The sequence below is a fragment of the Cimex lectularius genome, unplaced genomic scaffold, assembly GCF_000648675.2.
Source record: "Cimex lectularius strain Harlan isolate CLEC.00 unplaced genomic scaffold, Clec_2.1 scaffold49, whole genome shotgun sequence".
Lineage (NCBI taxonomy): Eukaryota > Metazoa > Arthropoda > Insecta > Hemiptera > Cimicidae > Cimex > Cimex lectularius.
This window is the reverse complement of record NW_019392644.1, coordinates 1697663-1722190: the sequence shown is the minus strand read 5'-3', so window position 1 is coordinate 1722190 and position 24528 is coordinate 1697663. Positions and strand designations below refer to the sequence as shown.

Here is a 24528-nt window from a genome sequence, read left to right as displayed (position 1 = left end):
ATTTAAAGAAATAACATTAAATAAATTCAAATAAAAATGGAACAAAACATGTACCTATTTGTACCACCTTAGTTCCCAAGTCAGTACAACCCTAAAAAGTAGATAAGGGCCTGGATAGTGATGGTTAGAGCTACTTTCTTTCAAATAAAAAGGCTTTTTATTAATTTTACTCTTAGTTTAGAGTTGAGAATGGAAATGTTAAGATGCTACGTTACATATTCTGCATATATGCAAAAGCTGGACACTTGAACCAAGTACCAAGAAGAACTTGAGGCCTTTGAAATTTATACCGGCGCATATGCTTTGTAGATTGAGCAAGCCCAGGAAACTTCTGCTCACAATCAAAGTAAGAAAAACACAGTTTATGGGACGTGATGCATGGAGCCAACGATGAATCACTCAGGTTAAAACTGGGGGAGCGTTCCATTGGAAACAGGCAGGACTAGCTGAGGATGCAGGCAGATTTGAATTCCCGTCTGTGGACGTTTTCAGGGCTGTCTAATAAGGAAGAAATAGCTACTGGGAGCGGTAACTTTCAAGAAAAGGCGAATGTAGAAGAGAAGAACTCAGAAATTCACCGCTGTGTTAATATAGTCGATTCTCTAGGAACTATTTGAAAAGAGCCGATTCGTTCTCTGGTCCGTCTATTTTCGCTGTTTTCGTCACTTGTTTTAGACAAGAACGTGTATAATCGATGGTGATTTAACTGAGGACGACTCTTGAGTATTTCTAAAATCGTAATAAAAATTCTAAGTCCCGTTTGATTGTACAGGTCCGTTTTCGCTATTTTCATCGTCTAAATGTAAAAAAATAGCCAACCGATTTGAATTTCGCCCAAAACATCGAGAATAAGCGGAACTGAAAAATGGAGGACGATTGAACTGTTTAAGAGATTCATTTTTAAAACGGTAATAAAATTGTAAAAAAGACGTTACTTTCTTGTTTTTAACATTTTTTTTTTTAATGATTAAAGAATAATATCCAAAATATAATTAAGATTTTTGTTTTTTTAATCGATTGTCAACAAAAACAGATGTCTCTCTAAAAAAATATACATATTTAAAACATTAAAAACTCAAAGTAATAAATCCGTTCAACTTTTATATTTAGTGGCTTTTAATGTGATGTTATGAGGCGTATTAAACCAAGGGTGCTTAATTTCTCTTTCCCAAGGGGTTTTTCATCCGGCAGGGGTGAGAAGCCGGAAGACGACAACTACTTCTACAAGAAGCAGAAAGAAGACTTGAACAACCTCAAGAAGAAGATCACCCAGAGCATCGAAGAGGTCAAGAAACAGAGCCAGGAGCACCACAGGGTGATAAAAAACGCCAAGAACGTCGTACTGAGGAAGCCCGATGGAAAAGTTAAATAATAAAACTTGAACGTTGAAATTTTATTTATTTTGTTTGCCTTTGTTATCGATTTTTTTCGCCTTGTTGATGATCTCCATTTCTCTTTCGTTCTCCTTTTCCAGAGCTTCGATGTTCTTTTCGACGGCCTTCTTTAAGTTTTCCAGGTCTTGCTGCTGCTTTTTGTAAAAGTACTCTTCCTCGTTGGCAGCACCTTTTTCACCGAGTTTTCCTTTCAAATCCCTGACCCGGTCCCCGGCACCTCGCTGGTTCCAGGCCTGACGGCCTTTACTCAAAACAGAACGTCTCATCATTTACCTTGTTTCAGTCATGCTTTTTGGATTTTTTTTACTAGTGAAATGACCGTTTAACGGACAAGACACATGTTATTTTATTTTCAGTCGCGAATTTTCTTATTAAACTTTCCTCTTCTCAAAAAATTTTCCTTTTTTTTAATACTACAGATTACACAGTTTATTTACTTAAACCAGACATAAATCCATTTACAGAAATATCTTAGCTTTCACTAGCACTGTTTTCAGCATTAAATTCTGCGAACGTGACAGTTTAATGACAATATTGTTTTTAAGCAGTAAATTTTGTACACTTCAGTGATTGTTAACTGCAATGTTTTTTTAATTAAATTGCTTGTCGATTGACACTTCAGTTGCATGTAGATAGATTACATACTAGCTAGCCTCTTTACTACCATGATCAGTATTGGCCTGTTGTGCATCTCTATTTTTATCTAGAGCTAGACCCCAAAGCTTGTTCAAAGGCTCCAGTATGTATCCTTCAGGCTCTGGCTTTTCCTCTCCCAGGATTAGGAATCAGCTTACAGGCCCTTGCACCAACAGAGGACATGTTCCACTGTTTCTTCTTCTTGGCAATAACTGCGCAGGCTTTTTTCCTGCCACTCCAAGTCTATACATATGCCTCCGAAGTCTGCAGTACCCAGTTAGTGAGTACTCCACCACAATAGTGAATGGTATCTAAATAAAAAAGAATGTATTTAAGAGTGAAAGTTAATGGGTTTGATTTTAGGAAACAGATTGCATTGGGGGCAGAAATGACTTAGCTGTTGGTAGCCCCTGGTGGGTGATCAATCTTGGCAGCTGGATGAATAGGACCAAGGTCTGATCCAGGGTGGGTAATTCTCAAGGCCTGCCGGTAATTTATTTGAAAATTACAAAAGTCATGATCCCTCCATCATCCTTTACACCTATTAATTTGAATGAGGGTAATGGGGTATTCAATATTCTGCAATTGGCCCTCTTACAATGCATTCACGCCAATAAATACATTCACTCTAAAACTCACGCTAAGTACACAAAACTATCAATACTATATCCAAATATTGGAATAAGGGATCATATACTCGTTGAAGCGTTTAGGCCCAATTCTCATATCTCGTGTGGCATTCCTGCCCACTCTATATGGAGTAAAGGATGGACATATTAGGTAGGACACATTGAGTAACTTTTCTACATGCGGACTGTGGCCTAAAATTTTCTTTGTGTCAACTCCCATGGCCTATTCTTAATTAGGTGAAGATGCCCCTCTTCTACGAGTCAGAGTCAAGAGGACCACCCTACAGCTTTGTACATACTGGAGCTTCTCAACCATTCTGGCCCACTTACGTTGCCACTTTCTTTTAGTTGTGTTTTTATTGCATGTTGAAACATCCCGGCCTTGGCTGCCTCATCTGCCTTTTTGTTACACTCCAGACCTATGTGCCCAGGTACTCAGATGACAACCACTGTTTTGCTGAGTTTGTAGTATCTCTACAATAAGAGCACAGATATAAACTAAAATATATTTGGAGCAGTCTTTCCTATTCTTACCTAGTGTCTACCATATTTTCTTACTAATACTTAAGACAGGATTGCTGGATATATAAAATTGGCCTACTGCGATGGCATTATGGACCATTCAAAATAGATGAAAATATACTTTTATGCCAAGTACTGGTATTAAGGCGTTTTCAATGCTTTCTTTAGATTAATGATGCAACAGTTTTCACTGGTGTTTCTAATGAGAAAAGTTAAGCCAGTGAATCATCCATAGATGTAACTACTGAATGCCATTTGCTGTCAAAACTGACAAGCTCTTTATTTATTTATTTTTTTTTTAACACAATTATATGCATCAAAATGGTTTTGATTTTGAAATATAATATGCCTTCTAACGCACTCCTGGAGTCTGAAAAAATTGCAATATGCTTTAAGCACACTGGAGAGTTCAGTTGACAATTAAACATGGGATGCTGCTTGAAAGTTTCCCCACGAGAAAGTAGTGGTTCAATTCTGGTTTTGATTTTGTGATTCATTTTCAACTTATTTTAAAATATCTATTTTAACAGGATCAATAAAAAAAAAAAGAAAAATTGGCAAAGTTTTTAAGCCATTCAGCTGAACTATGCCATCTTTACAACCCTTATTTTTTTTCTAAATTATGACCAAAAAATTAAACATTCTTGATTTGTACTGATAGCCATCATAATAAACAATACAATGTTTATGCTAACTTTGTAACTGATTAGTATACCAAATTACCTGTAACTGTCTTTATTAATTAATTGCTGAACCAACTGCTATTCTTTAATTCCCAAATCCTATATTCCGTAAAGAAAATTGTATAAGTCAGTATTTTTATTAATTTAAATTAAAGTATGTTGTTCTATACAAGAAACGCATTTTGTATATATCAATTGAACATAATACTTAATTAAAATTATGTGTAATGTGAAAATTCTCTATGATGTATGTGCACTGATGAACCTAACAGCGTAAGAAGCATGCCAACTGTCCATCTAGGTGTGGTGGACGCACAGCCTGCGTGTTCTCATTTATACTTTTTTAAACTCTCCCTCCTCTTCACCTGCTGTACAATTCCATTTGAAATTCCTAGGGTAATCTCACTGGCTATGGTCATTTCAATTTTTTTTTTAAACCAGGAAACGATTTTTTTATTTAATCTGAAAACAACGTATTTAATTTCTATGATAGATTATTTACCCATTTTGTATGATTACGTAAAATAAAGGAAAAATTATTGCACAAAGTAGAAACAACTTTTAAGCAACTACACACAATTAAACATTCTGTGGGTTGTCTACTTCATTTACTTAACGCTGCGAGGCATGCGAAGTCATATAATTTATATCGCTTAGATAAATGTAATAAAAATAAAACAATCATTTACCTTATTTATAAGTACCAGAACGCTATTTTATGAGATAAATTCGGTTCCAAACAAACCAAAATGGCCAAGCATAGGATGCAGTCAATGTGTTAAAGCTTATTTTTGCTTGTACAAAGTGGAAATTTTTGAATAAAAATTACATTTATTAAATTAAATTTAATTAAATAGAATACAAACCATGAGATAATATATTTAATTTTATGTATACAATGTATAACTAAATTGTGTTCATCTTAAAGCATTTACAATATCTCAAAATAGTTCACCTCTTGTAGTATCTGCATCAATAAAAAGAGTGACACTTTATAAATACATGCGATACTTCGCTGAAACGTGAATTTTTTGTCTAATGAAATTTGTATTATTTTGTTTTGAGATTTTATACTTAGATTCCAACTGGCAAAAAATTGGAACATAGACTATTTACATTATCTTTTTGACGAGATGTGCTGATCTGGTTCTTTCATTTATAATATTCCGCATAACAGATATATGTTTAATCCTTTTAGACCGCCTGATTTTGGCTTTGTTTTTTCTTTTTGTATTGCACTTCCTCATATGAATTCTTAATTTTCTATTATTCTCACACATAAATTGGCAATATTTGCACGTTTGCAATTCTTCCAGGCGTATGCTCAAATCTGGATGTACACCTTTAATGTGCTGCTCAAGGATATCAAACGACGACGACCCGAAGTTGCAGAGCAGGCAGAAATAGTTACCAGGGTCTTTATAATCCTGTATAAGGGGTTCTTTGACCCTGTTGTCTTTTACCTTCTGACTATTTGATGTCTCTCTATTTGAGTTTGCAGCCCTGCCGTAACTGTGGAGCATTTCTTCTACAAATTTATCTTCGCAATCATTATATGTTTCCAGGTTCACATACTGGGGCAAATCAGGATGGGCATCCCTTAAATGTGATATCAGGTCGCTGGATGACTTCAAGATTAAGTCGCAGAGCAGGCAAAATAAATTTGTTGCTTTGTACGAACCTCCGGAATATTTTAGATTTTCGGAATTTTCAATATTTATTTGAGAGTCAAGAGTGGACCTGTGAAGTGTTTCATGTGCCATCAATCCAATTTTTGACTTGAAATGTGCCCTACAGCAGCTGCACAAAAATGGGCCGCTGGAAGTTTTGGATTTCGAACTTAACAACGCTTCATATCCTAGGACTTCATCGTTGTGAATAGACTCGTGTTGCACTAAGTCCTCGTTCGTCGTAAACCCTGCACCACATTTATAGCAGAGGAAATTTATTTCCATTTCTTTATTTCCAACATTCGAATTTAAATCAATTTGGGATAAAGAGGACGGCGTTTTTACTAAAACATATCTCCGTGCCAAATTGAAATTCTCTTCCTTCTCACTCGACCATTGCATACATTTGGGGGTCAAGCTGGCTTCAAATTCATCTTTAATTACTGGTTTTTCCATTACCTCCTGTTCTTGGTTAAAATCTTGTAACGAATACTGTTTTTTCTGGTTATCTTCAGACAGTCTATCACCGTTTAATTTATGGGATTTTACTGTACACCTTAGAGTGTTGGGCTTTGTCTTATTTGCATTATAAAGGTTAATGTCAGTCTGATCATTCTTCACTTCTCTATTAAATTCACACTGTTTAGAATGCAACTGTGATTTGTGAAAACACAGGTGGCTTTTAATTTCCGAAATTGAAGAAATGGTCCCGCCACAAACAACGCACACATAACACTTCAAGGGTGAATGCATTGTCCAATGTAATTCAAATTTACCTTTCCAGCAGTCCTTGCACTTGAAAGGTTTCTTGCGTGTTCCAGAGCCCAACACCGTAGTCCCGACCGGCTGGTCCTGCAAAATACAATCTTCGACTGACGCCTTCTCTCCTTTCAGTTTCCGCTGACTGTCAGATGTTCGGTCGCAAGGGAGACGACAAAACGAATACCTCAATTTTAACGGCTGCACACATGCTGGCATAATGGTAATTAGAAATCACAGGAAATTCAGCTTTTATTCTTCACCTTTTTGACTATGGCCTGAAACAAAAAACCCATAAATAATTTTTTTAAAAAGGCTGTATTTTTCATTGTAGTACATACTCTAAAGCATAACACTCAAAACCGTTTTTGACCTTAGGCCCCCTGCTTTTTCCACCAGGTTTTTAATTTAAAAAATAATAATAAAATAAAATAAATAATTTCATCAAATAATGCATTTGACCTGTATGAATTAAGACTTACTTGCTGATAGAAGATAAATAAAATAAAAACACATTGAAACAGGTCATAATGATAAATTCACAATAATTACCGACAGGTTGTAGTGATCAGTTGTAAGAAGATTTTACTTACAACCACTTTTTTTCCAGTATTATCTACATAGATAAACCGTTTATTTTTTTTATCAAATTTAAATTTAAACTTGGTATACAAGCTAAATATACGATTATAAAAACAGGAATGACTGGACAAGAGTTTGTCATCATCAAACTACTCAACAACTGTAAATATAACACCGTTTTTGCTAGTTACATCATTAATGGAATGACTAGTTTATTCTACTTCAGAACCAATAAGAATTCAAGAATAGAGATTCCAGCCAAATCCAGAACAGATGTATGAGCTTTTTATAGTGTTCCATCTTTCTCTTATGTACACTACAATAAACTCATATTAAAACATATCACGTTGTCATAAGATTGTCATCTTCCTGGCTTGACAGACAACCTGCCTATCAAGAAACAACTAGAAACTTACTATCTTTGATTATAATTGCTCTTGTATACCACATCCTACTTTTTCCTTTGTTTTTAAATATCAATAAGCAACTAGTCAACAATTGTAAATTTTGCATTGTTACTTTATTATTAGCTTAAAAAAGGGTTACAACTACCAACTAAAGATCATAAATTGAAAAGAACAGCTACAGACTCATCAGGTTCTCGCTGTGAGGAGCTCTTGTATACAGCGTCCCACCATTTTACTAGCTGTCCACTAGGATGACACATTCTATACGCACATATAAAAGAAATTCTCCATGCATTATTATTTCTTTAAATCTTTCATTGTTTGCTTACAATCTGAAATACCGCTTCAGAACTGCTGTACACCCAATGGACCGTCGTTTCAGGAAAACCTAAAACTCGCACCGTATAATGATGATTTCTTCTATTCCTAGCGAGTGCAATGACACGGCCAACTTGGTCATTGATCATGGACAATTTTATAATCTTGTTTCATGCCATATAATAGTGAATAATGGCATTTTAAAAAATGAATTGTTTTGCCTAACAATTACCAACAACAAACACTTGCCGTTTAATTATAATTATATTAAACCATGTTTAAAGTAGTAAAACAAAAAATGTATCCAAAGCATTGTCGTTAGAAAAGTTACATAAATATTTTAAAGTGTGCCAATTGAACGTGGAGCAATGTAGTTAATTGTGTATATAACTTATACTTTTTTTAAACTACTAGACTGACTCAAGAAACGACAAGAAATATAGAAAATCAGAGACCTCAAACTCATCGGATTCGACTGTGTTCGCTCCGATTTACAACATCCCACTTTCTTCATCATTATTCACTAACCATACAGGTTTATTTGAACTAGTGAGAAATTGTCTTTACTAGTTCGTACTAGAGCTTCGTCTACCAAGAAACAACCAAATATACAAATGGAGATTTCAAACTCATCTGGTGTTGTTGATTTTGATTTTATATACAGCACCAGAAGTCTGTTAGCTTTTAAATTTTGGCTTTGGCATTGGCAACAAATTGACTCCAACGTGTTTTTATTGAGTACAAATGGACAAGCGATGAGGAAAACAAGTATTGTCAATTAGGCGGGAGAGATATTACAAGTAATTGTTGACTACAAATTATTTTTGTTAATCCATTTAATTGTTATATTTCGGTGAATGTTATTATTGACGATTGGGGGGTCGTATTTAGACGTCAAAATGATGCACAAATCGGACAAATGTTGGTAAATATCGATTTGGGCCGTCAACGTTCGGGTTTCGGTGGTCAACGTACTGACCTTCATGTGGACGTCCGTAAGTCAGCAGTTCCTCCTGGTCGTCGTTCTTGAGGTTTTGTCCAGTTTCAATGGGTCATCATAAAAACATAACAGAGGCACAAATATGTCGAACGGCGGCGTTTATGTTGCCCGAGGATACCCAGGAACGGTTATACTCTGACGGTCCAGACACGCACTAATTTAACACACAGCCTTTTTCCTTTCCGCTTCCCTCACCAAGTTGAACTGCTGCATGCTCAGGCCTCAGAGTGCAGTGCAGTGCTGCCGATTCGTTTCGCTTCAAAATTCGAAAGCACGTACAATTTTCATTTTTCATTCTTATTTTTAACTATTTCTTCTTATTTTCGCCGAACTAAATATTTTTAAAGACATCATTATTTTCTATTTAGTAGAAATGTTCAATGGCCAATTTTTTTTTAAGAAACAACCATTTTTTTCTAACTTTGACAATTTCCACAAATAGGTTTGTTTCAGCAGCGAATACCATCCAGAGAGCCAAAATTGCCTGGGGGAGGTGCAGAAGGCTCTGCGCCAAAAACTGGGGATTAAACGCCAAAATGACCCTATGGCTATATACCTACGTCTTAAGATCAATGTTGACATATGGGCCGGTAGTGTAGTGGACCAAGACTCTGCAGGCCAAAGCAATCAGGTTATTAAGTGGCACCCAAAGACAAGCTTGTCCATTCTGACTGGAGTCTTGAGCACAACAACTGCGGCCCTGGAGGTGTTGTTAAACCTCCCACCATATCATAATTGAAGGAGAAGCCAGAGCAGCACCCCACAGGCTTATAATTGTACAACCATCTGCAAGGATAGGCCATGTAAATAAACAATTGAAATTGAGGGAGGAGATACAAGCATGTCAATTGATACCAATACTCCAAAATACAATTTTACTAAAAAGTACAAGGTTGTGACACCAGAACGGAAAGAATGGGCTAAAGGAACACCGCTAAAGACAAACTCCTACTGGTACATTGACCAACAAAGGCATGGAGGATGGATTTTTTGGGATGAATCCGAAAACCTAAATGACGGTAAAGCTAGGTAAATATGTTACAGTTTTCCAGTCTGAAATCAGAGCAATTGAACACTATAGCCAGGAAAATAAAAAAGCTAGGAATATATTCCTGGAAGATAGCCATCTTCTCTGACTGACTGGCAGCACTAAAGGCCCTAGCCTCATGCAAGGTGAAGGCAACAAGAGGTTTGAAACAGCATGGGGGTACTGATGGCACTCAGCAACACTAATGACCTGACCTTGTAATGGGTCCTTGGACACTTGGGGCATAGGAACATCGAAAAGGTTGACATATGGCCAAAGAGGGTGCAGATATAGACTCTATAGGTCCTGAGTTCTACTGTGGCTTAGCATCCTGCCATAAAAGAGGACATATCTTAAAATGGATCCTTAATGAGTCCAAAACCAGGTGGAACAGATGAACCAGGATTCTGGTTGAAATCCTTACCACTTAAGATAGCACATGCACTGGATAGAAGTACAGACAGAAAAAACACTGTGCAGATACTGCACGCACATTTTATGTTAAGAAAAACAACAAGCAATATCTACACTAAGGAGCTTTTGGCAAGGCTATGAAGGTTAATTAACAATCTTTAGCTGGCCAGTGGGTTAAAAAAAAACAGGGGAGCACAATAGATCTATGTCCGAGGTACAGAAGGCCTTGTGGTCGCCTCTTTTACCCTTATCTGTATCTTATAATGTACATAAAGGAATTAAAGATCAAACAATGATGGTATGTAGTGGACCAAAGCTCAGCAAAACTACCCAAACATTAGGCAGTACATAAAGACTGGTAAACAACCTATGTATCACCGGGGCAATAAAAACAACATCATCATTTTTTAAATATTTATTTTAAAGGCACAAATAGGGCTTTAAGTACATATATTAGAAATAAATTTACTTTTATAAACAGTAAAATAATAATCATAAAAATTAATTAAATATACAAAACAATAATAACAGTACCATTTTTTCAGGTTTTTTGATTTTTTTGTATTTTTGCAATGGAACTCCATTATCAAAGGTTCAGAAAAAGTCCAGAGGCGACAGTGGGGATCGAACCTATGACCGCGGGATCTACTAGCCGACAGTCTGACGCCTTAACCACTCGGCTACTGTGGCCCCCTGAAGGTGCTTACAATGTAAGTGAAAAGCTTTCTAAATAAACTAATAAACAGTTGAAACTAAAGGCTTTATTGATATTCAGCCTTTGATAATGACAATAATATATTCTTTAAAATATTAATTATTTATAGTGGAAATTCTAAAGATCAGAGAACATTCTATTAAGAAAGTTTTGGTTTCTAAGAGCTCTGTTAGTTACACTAGTATAACGATTTTCAAATGTATATTTGGTCTTGAAGATCTCTCCTAAGTCGCTCATCTGTGACACTATAAGGATAGTTTAGAGTACGAGTGTAATTTGGTTAACTTTTTGCTAGAAAAGTAAATTGTAACATTTGTCTGAGTTTAACTTATGATGATTACAAATTTCATAAATATTGCAATCGTCAGCCAGCATAAAGATGAACAGAGATGGCATCACAGACATCATTAAAGAATAATGAAAATAGTATGGGGCCTGAATTGTAACCCTGAGGTACCCCCGAATTTTCCAAAACCGGATCAATGAGAGCATCCTTATAATATGTAGTACTCAGTAGAGGCTGACCAACACTAGAAGCTTTAACTTTAACTGTGAACTATAAAAAAAAGTTTAGATTTTGTATTATTTTTTAGTTCATTAGATGAACCATACTTTACCAATTGTTAAATATTTAAAAAATTAAATTTGACCGGAGGGTTTAAATTATCCGTTCGTGACGTTTGAACTTAAATATCGATTTTTGAAGGCTTGTTTTTTTAACCTTTGTTAAAATTTAAAGTCCGGTTGATTTGTTTATCTTCAAAAATACAAAGTCTACTTAGTCGTACAGCCATCAATCTTACTCCAATTGATGCCTTTTTAAATTTTAAGCAAGCTCTCGTGTCAAAAACCACCTGATTCATCATGGGGTAAAATCGCGTTGATATTCTGTAAACGATCCTTCAACATAAATTAAACTTATTTTAAATACTCTTTAATTTAATTATTAATGATAAGGTCAAAATGAAAGTGATGTCACCATTTCGTTTCCCACGTGTTGTCCAATTACTATCAAAACCAATTTTACAATCTAACTTTTAATTAAGTAAACAGAAATAAATTATGAGACTTGAGTATGTATCTGAATTTGTTTTTACAGGCATGTCAACGAGGATAATCTGGATTTGATGCTGGCAGGTTTGAAACTCGAAAAGTACACCCAGCTTTTAAACAAAAAAGCCATCAAATTCGACACGTTTGTCAACATGACGAAGGAGGACATGGCGATCGTTGGCATCAGGAGCAAGAAGGACCAGGCGCTCTTGTTGGAAACGCTTAGGCCTCTTCTCCACCTGTACAAAGACGTTAATGAGCTCCCGCCGATCCGGGACGACCTCATAATCGGTAACGAGGTGAATCAGCTGCGTAACTTGCTCGGCCACCTGATCGTACTAAGGCGCACCCTGCTCAAGCAGAACAGGCCGAAGAATATATTAATCGACACAACCAATTCTGCAGCCTCAGCTATTGTGAAACTTGCCGACTGTGCCCTCGATTCCGTTTCCCTAATACAATCCGATATGAAGCAGATATTGCGAAATGTAGGTTGTTTTCTATATAAAATTGCATTAAAAAATTGTAAACTTCTGTTATCATTAGTTTGGCATATTGATTTAAAATAATTTGGTATTTTTTTCTTGAAATGATTATAGATCTCAGTTAATATTCTTCAAGACACAACACTCATTTAGGGAAATTACATTTACTGCAAACAATATCAAACACCTTTCTAGACTCTCCCTTGACCATACTACCTCAAGTTGGATTACAACATTATACTACTTAATTTTGACTTTCTCGATTCAATTGCTTCATTTTAACCTTATGCCATTGTTCTTCAAGCAGAAACAGTGGCTGTTTGGGATGTTGTTTGGTCATGGGTTCGATCCCCACCGTTGCCCCTGGACTTTTTCTGACGCCTAAGGGGACCGGTGGTCACAATTGAAAAGAAATTGACACGGCACTCATCAATGGAAGGAGCGGGGTCATATCTTAGCGACCCTGAATTGGTCCCAACCCCTTTCAAAAATGAGTTTGTTCGATGGAAGAACACTGGCACACCGGGGGCTCAAATTCACACTCCCTTGACTGACTATACTACCTCAAGTTGAATTACAACATTATACTGCTTAATTGCTTCATCTTACCTATGTTCTTCAAGCAGAAACTATGGCTGTTTGACACTGTGCCAAGGAGATTAAAATTCTATGTATCATTAAACAGAATAATAGCCATATACTTGGACATGTAAGACAACAACAGAGGGGCAATGAAGGAGTCGATAAATTGGCCAAAGAAAGTTCAAAGAGGACACTTATTGGTCTTAAATACTTTTGTTTTATACCTAACTTCCAAAAACATGGAGCCATCAGACAATGGGTTAAAAATAAGTATTCTATTCAATGACAATTAAGCCCTTGTGGGGGGGATTTCACATGGATGTGAAAAAGTTCATCAAAGGATTATTGCAGTAACTGATGGTAGAGAAATCTAGGATATTTTAGAACTAGAATAATAAATGGACTGCTAACAAGACACTGCATATTCCAGACATATTACACACCCGCAAAAAAAGTGACGTCGAAAAATTCTAAAAACCAGATTATTTAGCTTTTTTTGAGTATTCAGGTATGTGATGCTACAGAATAAAGACGTCACTGTAAGTGAACTCTTCTGGTAGGCAGCACCATGCGCCACTTGAATTGGTGGGATCGCACTATTTCCATTTGCAAAAAGTGGCATGTCTGTGTCAAGTTTCGTAGCATCAGTGTAAGTATTTATCAGGAAAAATGGCACATTTCTAGTTAGGTCAGTTTTCTTCTGGTTTAGTGAAGGAATTTATGTGGTCCTGGAATAACTTACTATTGCAATAACCGACACATCGTTTTAACATAACATTCCTGCGCATTAAGGGATCGTAACTTTAAGCGGTACATTATTTGCATAGTATATATAATATATATATTATAATATTTGTAAAAATGACTTACATCATGAGGACAAACTTTTTCTAAATTCGTTGACAACTAACAAGAAGGAAACTGCTGTCAATAGTTGTTACGAAGTCAATTTTCAAATTCCACCTCTTTGGCTTTAGGGCATAGTATCATGGATGTTGGATTTTTTCATTACATTTTGATGACGGGCAAGAAGAAAAGTATGACCTATAATGCTGATAGTTCTGGTGCTTCAGATTTCCCTAACAAATCTAGGGAGCATGGCTGCTCAGCTTCAAAGTTTCATGTCAAAAATGTTATAGAAAATCGAAATATTGTAAATACCGAATTACCACAACTATATTTTATGTTAAAAAGTAAAACAACTGAATTGTATTCCGAGTTGTTTCGCTGTATTTTTCTCTCCATTGTAAGAGCAGAGTAGTACGTTTTAGAATTATTTTAGTTTTCACTTAAGAACTTTTTGGATCAAGGTCTTAAAGAAAAAAGCAAATTTGGACCTTTTCATGTTTTAGCATAGACCCATATAAATACTTGTACACTCGTGTTTGATTATTAATTTTATGTTTAGATAGAAGGAGAGAAGAAGAAGAGTAGATACTTAGCTCTGGCTACACTTGGAACAGCTGCTATCGTCATCACGACTTATGTAATAATGAATAGACAATCTTTGCAATTTTCACTGTGATACCAAAAAAAAAAGTTTTGCATAAAATTTTGATACTTTTTTCTGCTTATTTGTACTATATTTTTAAACTGTATATTATTGACTTGAAATTACATTTTGATAATAAGGTAAATAATTTTTTTTTACAAAAATTTCCTAAATCTGAGATTTTGTTTTAGAAAAACCTGTTCTCTCAGTTGTTATCAGGGATATGATCAACGAAAAATATTTTAAATTATTCTTCACCTACCTTTCGGCACTTTTTGTAATTTCTTCAGGGCTCTACAAAAGTATTTATTATACATTTTAATTTTGGCCAAATTAACATAAAATATGTTAGAATGATTTACGCATTTTTGTATTTACTGATTTTCGGTCAGAAGTATATAATTTTAAATTTTCGTATTAAAACTAAAACTGTTCTCTTTCTTTTTCACCTTTCCAACTATGAAATGATATATCACAGATAACAAAAGAGTTTTAAGTAAATTGAAAAAGTAAAATAAAACAAAAAGTAAATTATTGTTGTAACACATCCCTAATAAAAACCAAGAGAATTATTATCTGCATAAGTTGGTCGATAAATCTACAAAATAAAAAGTGCCTAGAGAGCCAACGGAATGTTAAAACGTTTTATTTACAAAAAAGTAGAAAATATACATATCTATAGAAACATAAATAGAAAATGAATCGCCTTTAGTAATCTCCATTGACCATACGGTTTAAGCCGCTTATGATGTGCTTCCCTTTTTCGGTGATGAACTCGTCAATCTGCGTAATAAGGGTGGCAAATCTGAAAAAGGCAACGGTACAGTCGTTAATAGAAGACGCGTTCTCGTAGTCCTGTAAGACTTACATATCAATCAAAACTTTTCATCGTATCCTCCGCCAACTTGGCCATTATATGAATAACATCTGAAATTATTTGCTTTAAAGTGTGTACAGACAACGCGGTCGTTCCGCTGCCCCAGCTGTAAAAATGAATTTACAAATTCATTTTCACATATTGCACAACAACAATAGTTGTAAAAAATACAACGCAAGCAGATTATAGTTAAGTGACTTTATTTTAAATAATTTTTCATAAGAAACTTTCTGGATTTAGGACAATTTAATAATAGCCAAGTTGTTTAGCCAAAGATATTCATTAAAAAAGAAAGAAAAAAAGATCTTGGCCAGTTATACATGTTTGCATACTATTCGCATAAATTTATAAAAGGAATATTCTATATTAAAGTAAGACAGGATTAATTGATGTAAACTTAAAATGGTGGATTGTGTAAAGGTACCTGAGAAGACCTTCAAAAAGGCGTCTCTGCTTTTGCCTCGTTATAATTGGGTTGAACGTTTTAGGCCTTAGACCCAACGGATCCAAAAGGCTCGGTTTACGCTGGAAGCCGAACATGTCAGCCACGGGGAGGCCCTTTTTACCAAACAAGTGGTGGCTGTACGGACAGGCCTTGGACGGCTGGAGGCCGCAGAACGCGAGAAGGACCGGATTTTGGCATGGGGATTCCTTCATTTTTGATATAAGCTCAGTGCATATCTTTACTAAACAAAGAAACAATTCGTTAGGCTTAACAATTCTACAAGGAAAGTCGTTTTAGACCACTCACTTTTGTCAATGTTGAGCGAATCCGCTTTACAACCACCTACAATATTATTTAACGTATGCGCCAAAGTTTTCTCAACATTTTTAATATCAGTTGATTCATTTATTGGATGAGTAAGTACCTGAAATTGATTAATTTAAACCTAATTAGAATAAAAATAATATTTTTTAAATAATTATTTTTACACATGTATTTTAACAAGGTGCAATTAATTTAAATTTTTTAAAATTAAATATAATTGACATACCTGAAGTAGTAATGATAGGAAGAAAATTGTTCTGTACATGGTGAGCCTTGCAGTACAATTGTGAGTATAGGCTCTTTAAAAAAACAAATTGCATAACACAAGGAAGAAAAAACAAAATTTTGTAAATTCAAAACAATAATTTAATAAATATCACAGACTGTAAATTAACTGTCTTTATTTACAAAACAAAATAATGAGGCAATTATGTGTTTCTAATCTGTCTAAATTCTTTTTTCTTTTAGAAGAAATCTTTAAATAATATCATGGTTGTTAAAACCCAGAGTGCCGGTTTACGGTTCGGCTCGAGTCCGACTTCTATCGTAAAAGGAGTGGTGAATGACTTTAGAGATTCCTCTTCCTCTTTCAGACGAGCTTTCAGACCTTGATTCTCTGTGACGATGGCTATTTGGTTTTCGATGTCTCTCCTTACCGAACGAGATCCTGAAATGAAAAACAGACAGTAGAGATTGTTTTCCCACGAGAGACCGAATTCGTTTACCAAAGTTTGAAGATCCGATTAAAGTGAGAGAGGGCAAGTGTTCATCACGCAACGTGTACCAAAGGCCTTTGGCATGATAGGTCCAATCGGGCCTTCGATACTCACACATTGATATGCGGTGGTTCTGGTCGTTATTGGATACAATATTGAGGAACCTAAGTGCAAGGCCTGTATACGCCCCTGGGATACCACTCGCCAGACCACTTGCTTTTAAAAACCCATTAGCCTACAAAAAAACATAAGTTTTTAAAAACATTACATTTCATGCTCCAATTGATAAAATAACTTCTTTCAATTAATTAACCTTTATGTAAGGTATTAGTTGAAATGAAAAAGTTAGTGTCATGAGCAGGGTTTGAACCTACGACCTTCGGCTAAATACGCCACTGCTCTACCATTTGAGCTATCATGACTTTGATCCATTAAAAATGACAAGAAGGAGGGAAAATTCAAAAGGTACGTTGAGATGGGATGTTGGTGTCCGAGTGGATTGAAGTCACGCTAGCTCAAGTAGTAGATCAGCGGTGTATTTAGCCGAAGGTCATGGGTTCAAATCGCGCTCATGACACTAATTTTTTCATTTCAACCAATACCTTACATAAAGATTAATTAATTAAAATAAGTTTTTAACTTTCATTTGGATATTATATACAATTTTAGCCTAATTAGACCCAAATTAAAATTAACATTAAATAACTAAAAATTCTATCAATTATGTATAGAAAGTTTTACATTTTATTTTAAGTATATATATTAAAAAAAAAAAAAAAAAAATAGAATACTATTTATCTAATATCACAAATGGAACATGACTGCTAGTGTCTATGGGGTATCACACATCCACTATCATAATCAATCATCTTTGGTATTTGCACTTAAGGATTTTGTAGGATGAAGTTTTGATCTTACAAAGGAAATAACATTCAACGCCAAGGTGCTGAGTGCAGCAATAACAAACAAATTGCACATGTTTTATTCTTATGATTATTTGTAGATTGTGAAGTGCAGTCTGGTGTGATGCAGCTTTTTTTTGGGTGGGGGTTACGCTGGCATATTACCCATGAAGTTTTCTATTTTAATTTTACTGTCGGGCGGGATCGTGGGCCCAGTCCCCCGGCGAAAAACCCCGCCCATATCCCCCCTGCCAGGGCAGGAGAGGAGGAAGACCCATAAGGTTTTTCGCTTTCGTCTATTTGTTCAGTGTCCTCCTTCCTTGGAGGACATGGATAAAAACCAATAACATCGAGATAATTTTGGTAAAGTCCACGTCCTCGAAGAAACTGGGGCTAACTCGCCCTGTCCACCGCAACGGGATCGGCTGACCAGGACTAGGCCCCCGCCGCACCCACTCCAGCTCAATCATCTTCTAAATTTTAATGGTTGAAGATAATCAAAAAGTAACATTTATTGACTTTAGACATCTATAGATTTTGTTGAATGCTGCTGGATTGTTGCTTATTAGAACAGATTCTAAGTTTATTGGTTTGGAAATGTTTGGGACTTTGCTCAGATTTTTTAGCAGTTTATCTCTTTCATTTTCGTATTCTGGGCATTCGAAAATTACATGGGAAGGATTTGAAGGGCAATCGCAAGTGGGACAGTTCAGAGACGATGCCAAACCGATTCTCTTCTTGTACCTACCCTATAGGCCATGATTTGTCTTCAGTCTAAAAATAGTAGAATAGAACTCCTTTGACATTCCTTCTGGGCTATCGCCTTCCGAAAACCATGGTTTTTTTCTTGAGCTCAGGGAACAGTGACCTGTAATCATTGCCGACATTTGATGTGTTGTATTTTTATTGCCACAGATTTCTATAAAAATTTTTCAAAACGTTTTTCCTGTCATCTTTAGGAATTTTAATGTCAAGGATTGGACCTGATGTTGCAGCCTCCTTTGCAAGTGCGTCCACAGTTTTATTATGCCATAAGCCTGCAAGCCCTTTCACCCAACACAATGCCACCCTTTTTCCCATGATTTTTGTCTCAAGCATTTTCCTACAGATTTGGGCAAAAATATCGTTTTGACATAGGTTTAGAAAAACGTTTTCTTTATTGTGCCAACATTTCGATCTTTATTGAGTAACCAGGGCCTGGGATTTATAAACATTGTTGAAATTATACAAATACCTGTAGAATGTGAAAAAATGAATTTATACAATGCTAGAAATTTTAGACTCAACCAAAGTATTTCTAAGTTTTATGTTTATATACGTTGGATTTTGAAGGGGTACGGAAGGAAACAAGGATAGAAAAATATTTTTATGTGAGGAATCGGCTTGTTTGATGTGAAAGGAGCCCACAATGGGAAAAAATGGGTAATGATTCGGTCTGCTTATCCTTTCAGGATTATACAGCCGGGGATAATTAGGGAAACGAAAGCCAATTGTTGAAGAATTAGACTATGTAGAAATGTTTGATGTGAGGAAAGTAATGATTGTTTTATATGTTATGTGTGATGAGATGATGATATATGTATATTATTGATATTAAATTTCATTAATGTGTCTGTTCTGTAATTGATGCTGGGTTTATCTCAGTTGATGTAAACCATTTCTAAAAAGTTACGTTTATGTTTTGTTCTGTGTGTAATATTTTTAGATTGTTGAAGTCGAAATTGTGTTGGTGTTCAAGATGGTGGGTAACAAGTGCTGTAGGATTTTGTTTGGTTTTTTTGCAATCATAGATATGTTGCTTTACTCTCTTATCCAGAAATTGGGATGTAATACAGATGTAAGTTGCTGGACAATTTAAACAATTGATTTGTAAATTACATCAGATTTATTTATTACTGGTGTGGGATTTTTAATTTTGGAAAAAAGTGTTGTTTCAAGTATTGTTTTTCAAGGCTATTTTAAAGTTAGCAGAAAAGAAAAATCTGTTTAATTTATGTGATAGGCCATGAATGAATGGCATGGATATGTATATTGGTTTGTTTGTATTTGATAGATTTAATATAGGATTATTAGTAATAGCAGATGGTGTTAGTGTTGAGTTGTAATTGTTGATTATGTGTTTAGGGTTGTGATTGTTATGTAGGATATGTTTGCATATTTTTATGTTCTTGTAGTAAAAAGATTTATGACCGGCACGATAAAGAAAATGTTTTTCCAAACCTACGTCACACCAGACCACATCTCACGATGTCCAAATAATCATTAATTAACCGTTACACTAAACACCACACATTTTTATTTTATTTTGAACAATTAATTATTTTAAAAAACTATTAGAGCTTTTTTTTGGCCAAAAGAATATGGAAAATGATAAAAGCAAGACAGGCTATTCTTAATTAAAAATTAATTAAGGTTTTTAGTTGAGATGAAAAAAAAGCTAATGGCACGAGAGGGATTCGAACCCACGACCTTCGGCTTGATACGCCGCTGCTCTACCACCTGAGCTATCGTGACCTCGATCCACTCGGACACCAACTCCCCATCTCAACCACACCTTATGAGTTTTCCCTCCTTTTGCCATTTTTCAAATGTGTAATCGGTTTCGATACTCGACGACAATTGAAATGGCGACGGAGAGCTTTAGTGAAGTGTACTTCATTTTAATTCATTAAATTCACTATTTTCGAGGTCCGCTTGACCAATAAATATGTTACAATTAATTAAGGTTTTTAGTTGAGATGAAAAAAAAGCTAATGGCACGAGAGAATGGTTGAGATGGGGAGTTGGTGTCCGAGTGGATCGAGGTCACGATAGCTCAGGTGGTAGAGCAGCGGCGTATCAAGCCGAAGGTCGTGGGTTCGAATCCCTCTCGTGCCATTAGCTTTTTTTTCATCTCAACTAAAAACCTTAATTAATTGTAACGTATTAATTGGTCAAGCGGACCACGAAAATAGTGAATTTAATGAATTAAAATGAAGTACACTTCACTAAAGCTCTCCATCGCCATTTCAATTGTCGTCGAGAATCCAAACCGATTACATGACATTTGAAAAATGGCAAAAGGAGGGAAAACTCATAAGATGTGGTTGAGATGGGGAGTTGGTGTCCGAGTGGATCGAGGCCACGATAGCTCAGGTAGTAGAGCAGCGGCGTATCAAGCCGAAGGTCGTGGGTTCGAATCCCTCTCGTGCCATTAGCTTTTTTTTCATCTCAACTAAAAACCTTAAGTAATTGTAAAGTATTAATTGGTCAAGCGGACCACAAAAATAGTGAACTTAATTAAAAATTTCTCTTGCCTCTCTGATATAAATTTGTTGGGTCTGATTTGTAAGGATGAAATGACCTAAATATAAATATTATTAAAATGCTTACACATTTTGTAACAATGGAACGAAAACTTACTGTAGGGTGGGCCATAATGATAAGGAAATTGCCCTTGGATTTGTTCACTATCGTGTCCGAATATTGCTCTGTGAGGTTGAAATAACCGGTGGATAAAGTAAGTACGCTGCCTTCTTCAGCTGATTCCAACAGTTTTTTTGTCATGTTCGAATCCTGATGAACGCCCAGAGGGGGCAGCTCGAGAAGCGGGTATATCCATGTGTCATGATCTAAATAAATTCATTTATCATTTGTTTGTTATCTTTTTAAATGAAAGATTTTAATATTACTTGGATCGGTTTCAGTATGCTGTACAGACGATTTGTAATAGCTCCAGATTTTTTCTCTTGCCTCTCTGATATACATTTGTTGGTCTGATTTGTAAGGATGAAATGACCTAAATATCAATACTATTAAAATGCTTACACATTTTGTATTTATTTATTTATTTGTACCTTGGGGTTATAGTGTCGAATTTATCCAGGGCAAAAGAAACCGAGGATATCCTTTTGACAAGCCCCCAGTAAAAATCAGCGAGCGGTTTACAGTCTTTGATCATGATATACCTGTCCTGGCGATTTGTAAAATAATCTTCACTAAGGTTGGCTCTATCTAACAGAATTAAAATAATTAAAAAGACGATTAAAAAATCTTTAAGCGTTATTGTTTGTTCAAGAACTTTAAATTAGAGTGAAAAACAGATGGATAGATGATCTAACCCGGTTATGAGCACTGAATTGTCAAATAGGTACAGTTTCATGTGCTGAAGTCCGACGAGCTCGTTGTACCGTTGTGGTAGAATGTATTTAAGAGGCCCGCGGAGCAATGGTGTGTGGAATAAAGACACCTGCAGACACAGAAATTACAAAAGGGAAACTACTATTTCAGTCAAAAAATCGGGCAAATTCTGACTTGGCATTGCCTATCGGATTTTTTCAGAAGTGGAATAAGCATCTGCCTGGAATTGACTTTTCCCCTCGAGCCCCGATTCGCATCGATCAAAATGTTGACTTTCAATCCGATCTCTTCTTTCAGCCTGGTTCCAATCGTTTCAACCTAACAATTCACAAATATTCAAGACAAAAATTATATATTTTGTTTAATAATTAGAAAGAGAGAAATAAAGGATGATATTTACAAGTTTTTTTTCAAGAGCGCCGGTACCAACGTAAAGTGAAGCGAGCATAATTCTCTCTTTGGCATTTTTACACTCTTTGAGAATCGTTCTGTAGAAATCTTCAGGCTGATGTAGTACTGACACCTGTGGAAAAATTTTAGATTATTGAATCTGAAAATTTGCCTTAATTTCATTAAATAACATTAATACGATAAATAAGTGTATTGCAATTTGACCAGTACCAATCATTTTGAACCTTTTAACCTCACTGGGTTGGTTTGTCAAATGCGATTTGGCATTTTGCCATCTTCAGTGTGTCTGAGGCCTGTGTGACCCAATGAAGACGACAAAATACTGAAACAAAGCAAGGACAGGCAGACCTAAATCATCAGTAAAAATCAAATTGCAAGTTCATCATACTGCAGACCACATGAGGAAATATCACAAATGGAAAAAAAGAATGAATGCAGAAATGATGCAGCTTTATAAAGAACCTGATTTAGTGGCTGTAATGAAGTCCGGAAGACTGCAATGGGAGGGACATTTAACCAGGATGAAAGCAAGATTTTTCAAAAATACAGGGACATCCAGGTAGAAGGCATCTTAGAAGAAGCTCTAGGGAAGTGGGCGATGACATCAAGGTTCTTAGAAAGTTAAGAGTCAGGAGGTAGAGAACAATAACCAATAATAGAGCAGATTATATTATACTATTTAGGAGTCAGTTTTTACGACCTGTGCACCATGACCAATATTGGTCTATTGTGCGTCTCCATTTTTATCTAGAGTTCCTCTTTAAGCTTAAGGCTTTTTACTAGACCCCAAAGCGTTTTCAAGTTTCCTTTTCCTTTCTCAGGATTAGGAATCCCAGCCTACAGGCCTCCACACCAAAAGAGGACGTGTTCCGCTGTTTCTTCCTCTTCTTGGCAATATCTCAGGTTTGTTTCTGGCACCCCGAGTCTATACATATGCCTCCAGAGTCTGCAGTGCCCAGTTAGCAGTCTATTATTGTAGTCCTAGATTTAATGGTTCTACTGTTAAGTTTCTGTGATGGTTTTTTGATAAACTTTTTCACATGGCTCTGTCCCGGGCTACATTCCCATTGAGCAGAGGACTAATTAATCCATTGTCTAATGGATACGTGTTATTGGCAGTTTGGCACAAGGCAGTTACAAAAGGGTTCAAGGCTAGTAGGAGTGTAGAGATTAGTGAGCGTTAATCGAAAGTTATTCAGATATCATGAGATGCGGTCGGGTGTGATGTAGGTTTCAGAAAAACATTTTCTTTATCGTGCCAATGTTTCGATCTTTTATTGAGATCATCTTCAGGGCTCAGTGTTTGTCTTCTGTGTAATTATGCCATCCTTGCGTGTCGTGTTGAGAGAACGTTGGCACGATAAAGAAAATGTTTTTCTGAAACCTACATCACACCCGACCGCATCTCACGATATCTGAATAACTAGCTAGTAGACGTCCTCATCAAACTTTCTTTGGCCTATTTATCAGCCTCTTCCCTAAACAAGGGCAATTTCTAATAGAGCAGAGTAGCAGTCTATTGTCAGGGAGGCCAAAGAGAGAAGGACATAAAATCCTGACTGCACATGAAAGCATATTTTTCTATCAATGGAGAATTTAAAAAAAATCCATGCACTGCATCACACAGTATTGACAGCCCATGTCAAGTGGATTTCATTGCAAAATAAAAAGAATTACACAACCCAGAAGCAATATCACTATTGAACTTGATTGTGATAAATTATGTAGAAGTCAGCAATTTCTGCCTCAAAGCCGGAATGAAACGTACAAGATTTGTTCACTTTAAGACCGAAAGAACGGTCAGAAAGCCTGAAATCATTACAAGATGAGTTTTAGTTATTACACTTTCGTTATACCTGATCGCCGTTGATGGAAAACTTGGGTGCTGATTGCTGCAACCAGTGGAAGGTGTTGGGCAGGGGGCTGCGACCGGAGTCGAAAGTCCTCTCCAGAATCTGGAAAGCACCTCGTATCATCGTTTCAGCAGTTCCACGAACCTATCATCTCCTTCCTTCCAACTTCGTCGTATCCAGAATTTCAGTCGTTTTTCTCACCGAATCCGTTCGGATTTCCAGGTCTGTTTTTTGTCTGTCTATTAGTTTTTTTAAGTTTTATAACTGATGTTCTGAATAGGAATCTGTCATTGTTAAATTTTTTATATATTTTACTTGATAGAAATTTTTCAACCTCTCCAGCTGTGAAGGTTTGCCCGACTAGAGCTTTCACTTGTGACATGAGCTTCCACTGTTTGGATTTCGACGACAACATAAGGGAATAAGTAAAACTCATAAAACTAATATATGCTAATTTTAATATATATCGATAGAACATGCCAATAGCTAGGAAAAGAATGTAATGCCTGGGAA

General features: G+C 35.9%; 5 protein-coding genes across 7 annotated transcripts; 1 reads left to right on the top strand and 4 right to left on the bottom strand.

The window, feature by feature from the left end:
• Positions 1 to 1088: 1088 nt before the first annotated feature.
• LOC106665901 (ATPase inhibitor mai-2, mitochondrial-like) lies at positions 1089 to 1701 on the bottom strand. Its single transcript, XM_014392705.2, has one exon. It carries the CDS (start codon positions 1661 to 1663, stop codon positions 1394 to 1396), a length of 270 nt encoding a protein of 89 aa, XP_014248191.1. The 5' UTR covers positions 1664 to 1701; the 3' UTR covers positions 1089 to 1393.
• Positions 1702 to 4927: 3226 nt separating this feature from the next.
• LOC106665983 (zinc finger protein 62-like) lies at positions 4928 to 8807 on the bottom strand. Its single transcript, XM_014392823.2, has 2 exons — positions 8580 to 8807; positions 4928 to 6571 (listed from the first exon to the last, which is right to left on the bottom strand). The coding sequence occupies exon 2, from the start codon at positions 6510 to 6512 to the stop codon at positions 4977 to 4979; it is 1536 nt and encodes a 511-aa protein (XP_014248309.1). The 5' UTR covers positions 6513 to 6571; positions 8580 to 8807; the 3' UTR covers positions 4928 to 4976.
• Positions 8808 to 11479: 2672 nt separating this feature from the next.
• On the top strand, positions 11480 to 14513 carry LOC106665984. The gene is made up of 3 exons (XM_014392824.2): positions 11480 to 11625; positions 11856 to 12297; positions 14285 to 14513. Exons 1-3 carry the CDS (start codon positions 11621 to 11623, stop codon positions 14399 to 14401), a joined length of 564 nt encoding a protein of 187 aa, XP_014248310.1. The 5' UTR covers positions 11480 to 11620; the 3' UTR covers positions 14402 to 14513.
• A 485-nt stretch (positions 14514 to 14998) lies between these two features.
• Positions 14999 to 16365, bottom strand: LOC106665924. 3 transcript variants are annotated; one of them, XM_014392735.2, is made up of 5 exons: positions 16241 to 16365; positions 15997 to 16114; positions 15670 to 15931; positions 15237 to 15351; positions 14999 to 15173 (listed from the first exon to the last, which is right to left on the bottom strand). In XM_014392735.2, exons 1-4 carry the CDS (start codon positions 16277 to 16279, stop codon positions 15240 to 15242), a joined length of 531 nt encoding a protein of 176 aa, XP_014248221.1. In that variant the 5' UTR covers positions 16280 to 16365; the 3' UTR covers positions 14999 to 15173; positions 15237 to 15239. The 3 variants fall into 3 exon arrangements, with proteins under 3 accessions (XP_014248221.1, XP_024086170.1, XP_014248223.1); XM_024230402.1 differs by having other exon boundaries at positions 15237 to 15295; XM_014392737.2 differs by lacking the exon at positions 15237 to 15351.
• Positions 16366 to 16398: 33 nt separating this feature from the next.
• On the bottom strand, positions 16399 to 24389 carry LOC106665922 (CDP-diacylglycerol--glycerol-3-phosphate 3-phosphatidyltransferase, mitochondrial). Its single transcript, XM_014392733.1, has 9 exons — positions 24019 to 24389; positions 22152 to 22274; positions 21926 to 22069; positions 21733 to 21860; positions 21469 to 21621; positions 21304 to 21410; positions 21035 to 21243; positions 16740 to 16965; positions 16399 to 16681 (listed from the first exon to the last, which is right to left on the bottom strand). Exons 1-9 carry the CDS (start codon positions 24136 to 24138, stop codon positions 16479 to 16481), a joined length of 1413 nt encoding a protein of 470 aa, XP_014248219.1. The 5' UTR covers positions 24139 to 24389; the 3' UTR covers positions 16399 to 16478.
• Between the last annotated feature and the right edge of the window lie 139 nt (positions 24390 to 24528).

Coding starts and splice junctions, on each gene's coding strand:
- LOC106665984 (XM_014392824.2), top strand. Junction 12,298..14,284: donor TGAAGCAGATATTGCGAAAT/GTAGGTTGTTTT, acceptor TTTTATGTTTAG/ATAGAAGGAGAGAAGAAGAA.
- LOC106665922 (XM_014392733.1), bottom strand. CDS start 24,138: ATGATACGAGGTGCTTTCCAGATTCTGGAGAGGACTTTCGACTCCGGT. Junction 22,070..22,151: donor GCGCTCTTGAAAAAAAACTT/GTAAATATCATC, acceptor GTGAATTGTTAG/GTTGAAACGATTGGAACCAG. Junction 16,966..21,034: donor TCATTATGGCCCACCCTACA/GTAAGTTTTCGT, acceptor GTTTTTTTGTAG/GCTAATGGGTTTTTAAAAGC.
- LOC106665924 (XM_014392735.2), bottom strand. CDS start 16,279: ATGTACAGAACAATTTTCTTCCTATCATTACTACTTCAG. Junction 16,115..16,240: donor TCCTATCATTACTACTTCAG/GTATGTCAATTA, acceptor AATCAATTTCAG/GTACTTACTCATCCAATAAA. Junction 15,932..15,996: donor TTCGCTCAACATTGACAAAA/GTGAGTGGTCTA, acceptor TTCTTTGTTTAG/TAAAGATATGCACTGAGCTT.
- LOC106665901 (XM_014392705.2), bottom strand. CDS start 1,663: ATGATGAGACGTTCTGTTTTGAGTAAAGGCCGTCAGGCCTGGAACCAG.
- LOC106665983 (XM_014392823.2), bottom strand. CDS start 6,512: ATGCCAGCATGTGTGCAGCCGTTAAAATTGAGGTATTCGTTTTGTCGT.